Below are 4039 nucleotides of genomic sequence, written 5' to 3' on the forward strand. Positions count from 1 at the left end.
TTCTGATATGATGGCTGAAATCGACAACTATGAGGACAGTAGTGCCCAGGCTACTAATGATGTTGAGTCTAGTGAAGAAAATACTGATAGTGGAGATGAGTCGAGTAGTAGAGGCAGCCGAGGTACTGGAGAAGAGGATGGTGATCCCCTGTCCTTGCCAACTTGTGCAAGAGTGATCTCTGGTAAGTCCTATAATCTAACTACATGTATGGATGAGTTAGGATCTTTTCCAGCCAAAATTTCTGTGAGAGCAAGAATGACTCTTTATCGTAATTTTAGAAATGCTTTAGTTCAAGAAAAAAATTATAATGACTTTAAAGATACTTGTTTTGGACATTTAAGACATATTCCAGAACATTACAAGTTCAATGGACAAATGGTCCATTATATGTTGTTGCGTCGTGTAAAAAATGATAAAGAATTGCATGAGATGTGGTTTTGTGTGAATGATAAGCCTGCTTGATTTGGCTTAAAAGAGTTTGCATTGATTACAGGGCTGAATTGCTCAACATACCCCCGTGATGCAAAAATGAAGAAAGTGCTTCAGAAAGGTGAGAAATTTTACTATAAAGTGACCAAGAATAAGAATATCAGTGGTAGAAAGTTGTTAAGTTTGATTAAGGGTACCAGATTGAATAAGAAGCAGAAGTTGAAGTGCTCTTTAGTTTGGTTCGTCCACTCGATGTTGCTTGTCCACGATCAATCTAAGATTGTGGATCCAAACCACATTAAGATGGTCGATGATTTAGATCTTTTCAAGAGTTATTCGTGGGGCAAAGAGTGTTTTGATTTAACAGTGAAGTATTTGAAGAACAAAATTAATTTAAAGAAACAAAGTGAAGTGTACAAGGAAAGAAGGAATGCATCGTATGCTTTGTATGGCTTCCCCTGGGCATTTCTGATAATTTTTATCAATTATGGACTTGATTAATATTACACTATTATATATTTATATAGTATTTCATAGTCTCTGTTTATTTATTTGTTATTTTATTAATTTCAGGTTTGGATATATGAGGCTTTTCCTCATCTTGGTAATTATGCAAAGAAGTCCTTGGATTCTCCTCTGTCAATTCCCCATTTACTTAGATGGCACACGGCAAAGAGCGATTACATTGTCGAAGGTGATCCATTTAAGTACAAAGGGAGAAGTACAAAAGTATAAACTTATTTATTATTATCTAGCAATACTTGTAAATTAGTGAAGGTCTTGTACTATTTATATTTTTTTTTTGTAGGTTGTGCATCCATACCTCGTACCTATTGTCCATGAGACAAAATAAAATTATATGGCAACATTAAAGCCGTATACGGACAATGTGAAGGACACAATTATTGATGCCTTAAAGGCCAATTTGAAAGGTGTCATTGTCCTCATTTCTACAGTAGAGAACCAGGAGGATGAAATATTGGGTGAGAAGAATTCCAACCAACTTGGTGAGAATTCTGTTTCGAGTGGACAGAAAAATAAAGATGATAATTTGTGTAAGCGTGTTGCATTCCTTGAACTATCAATGATGAAAGTTGTTGCTTTCATATGAGATGAGAAATTGAGGAGAGCTCAAAACAACAAGAAAAAAGAAGGTAGACTAATTTATATACTATTTGTATGAAATTATTTATTTGTAAGAATGCTAAACCATTGATCTTGCAGCAACAGTTGATAGAGATGAAGACTATACAACACCAATAATTGATGAAGATGGTGCTGAAGTTGATGTTGATGAAATACTTCCATTAGCAATAATCGATGAAGATCTGGTTCCAATTGACGAGTACTTTGCAGAAGAAGTTAATGAACAAGAAGAGGAGAAGATAGCAGAAAAAGATGAAGAAAGAGAAGAGGACAAACTGCAAGAGAACGAAGAAGAAATTGAAGAGAAGAAACAAGAAGAAAAAGAAGAGGAGCAGATCGAAGAGAACGAAGAAGAACAAAAAGAAGAGGAGAAGATCGAAGAGAACAAAGAACAAGAAAAAGAAGAGGAGCAGATTGAATTGTAGGAAGAAGAAAAAGAACAGGAGAAGCTGGAAGATAAAGTAGATGAAGGCAGTGATGGAAATTCAGTGGACGTGATGGGTATAATACATTGGGGGTGGAGATAATGATGTATGAGAAAGAGTTGTAGTTATACAATGAATATCTTCAAACTAATGTGTGAAGAATGCACAAGTATGAATGAGGATAATTATGTGTGGTTATACAATCAACCTTTACAACATAAGCATGTGATCATGTATGAGTCCATATAAATTGGGGTGGAAATCAACAATGTGTGGTTGAACAAGTGACATCCTCACAACATACTTATGTTTTTTCAAACATTGTTCTAAGGATGTTGATTGTATAACCTCAACTCTTCCTCGTACATCACTAATCACCACACCCAATTTATGTGGACTCTTACATGATCATATGACTTGTTTAAACTTATTTAATTGGATAAATTTCAAATATATAATTTATTATTAATTAATTGCTGTCTTTTTTAAATTCTACTAGTTTTGGTCTATATATAAGTGTCAGATTCTAGTTGGTGAAGTATCGATAATGCGTTAACATAGATATAAACCCGAATACACCTTACTAATGTCAGAGTGTAAATCTCATATGTCATACATACACCTTACACATATAGATGTATCGATTGTATAAAGGGTTTATATATTTTGACAACCAGTAAATATTTAGATATACAAATTTTACAACGGTAAAAAAAGTTCAAATTGCTACTTTTTTTAATGGTAACATCTATATTTTTGACAATTCATTAAGGATTCGTTTGGTAGAGTGTATATGCAAATAATGCTTGTATTAGTTATAGTTGAATCATTTAAACTTAGATTATTTCTTAAGCATTGTTTGATTTGGTGCATTAAAAATAATCACAAATACCATTCTAATTCATTCTAATTCTAATTTTTAATCATATTCTAATTCATGCATTAGAATCATATTCTATTAATAATTTTCATATATTAATAACACACAGATAGACAGTGTACAAAATATGTCATCTTTTGATTGATCTATATTAGATCATGAGTAATTACGATAATAGATGACAATAAATTGACCAAAATGCTAGCAGTTGCTTGATTACAGTAGCAAAAACAAGCAGAAGCTTGATTACAGTAGCAAAAAACAAAAGTAGCTTCATTACAAAAACAAATTAAATCAAGCTTGTTTAAGATTTGTTGTTGTTCACACATGTAGTTCTCTTGTGTCCGATTCCCTTACAAATTGAACATTTGTTCCTTCTCTTGCTCTTGAAATTTTCACTGATGCCTTTGACACTTATTTTCTTTTTCTTCCAAGCTTGATATCGACAAGAGGCGGAAGAATCTTCACATTAAGCAATTCTTCTGGAACACACCATTTCGACTCGAGAGGGATAATATTAATAGAATTCATGTATGCAAGAAGGTACGCTTCAACTTTATACAAATGCGAAGAGTACTTATAGATGCTCATACCATACTCATTGACATGCTTCGATCGCAAAGCGGCCATCGCGTGAGCACAGGGTCTCTTGATCAAGTCATATTCTCTACATGAACATGACTTTTCCAGTAGGTCCACATAGGCAGTAACACCCACACCAAACATGGTAAATTGATTGTCGTCCCCAGTTACATTCTCCACATATAAGGAGTTACCCTGGATCATTTTTTTCTTGCAATTTTTTCCGCAGCCGGCACCATTTGATTACCCATTGATTTAAGGATATATGCATGCCTCTCCCTAAAAAATTCTCCAAACCTCTTAGCAATCGAATTAAATATAGATGCCACGAGATACTCTCTTTCGTCTATCAACATAACATTGAGTGACTTGGCGATATTTATGGTCATCACCTCATATCTATTGCCAGGAAAATGTGCCCTACTCCACTTCTCAAAACCAATATCATGCTCAAGGACGACGGCTGCCGCGGGACATTTGTTTTTGAATTCTCTACAAAATGATTGTCAAACTCCTCCAAAGAATAAGCCTTTGCTGCATTGTAGTAAAGATAAAGGTAATCTCCACAATGATGAT

The 4039-nt window shown here is 34.1% G+C and overlaps 1 protein-coding gene across 1 annotated transcript; it reads right to left on the minus strand.

The window, feature by feature from the left end:
• Positions 1-3295: 3295 nt before the first annotated feature.
• On the minus strand, positions 3296-3667 carry LOC125837758 (uncharacterized). Its single transcript, XM_049516835.1, has one exon. The coding sequence runs from the start codon at positions 3665-3667 to the stop codon at positions 3296-3298; it is 372 nt and encodes a 123-aa protein (XP_049372792.1).
• Positions 3668-4039: the final 372 nt, after the last annotated feature.

Source organism: Solanum verrucosum, unplaced genomic scaffold, assembly GCF_900185275.1.
Source record: "Solanum verrucosum unplaced genomic scaffold, falcon-dt-bn FXZP01000091.1, whole genome shotgun sequence".
NCBI classification, from domain to species: Eukaryota; Viridiplantae; Streptophyta; class Magnoliopsida; order Solanales; family Solanaceae; genus Solanum; species Solanum verrucosum.

What these genes read in the sequence shown, in the direction of transcription:
- LOC125837758 (XM_049516835.1), bottom strand. Translation starts at nt 3,667, where the DNA reads ATGATCCAGGGTAACTCCTTATATGTGGAGAATGTAACTGGGGACGAC.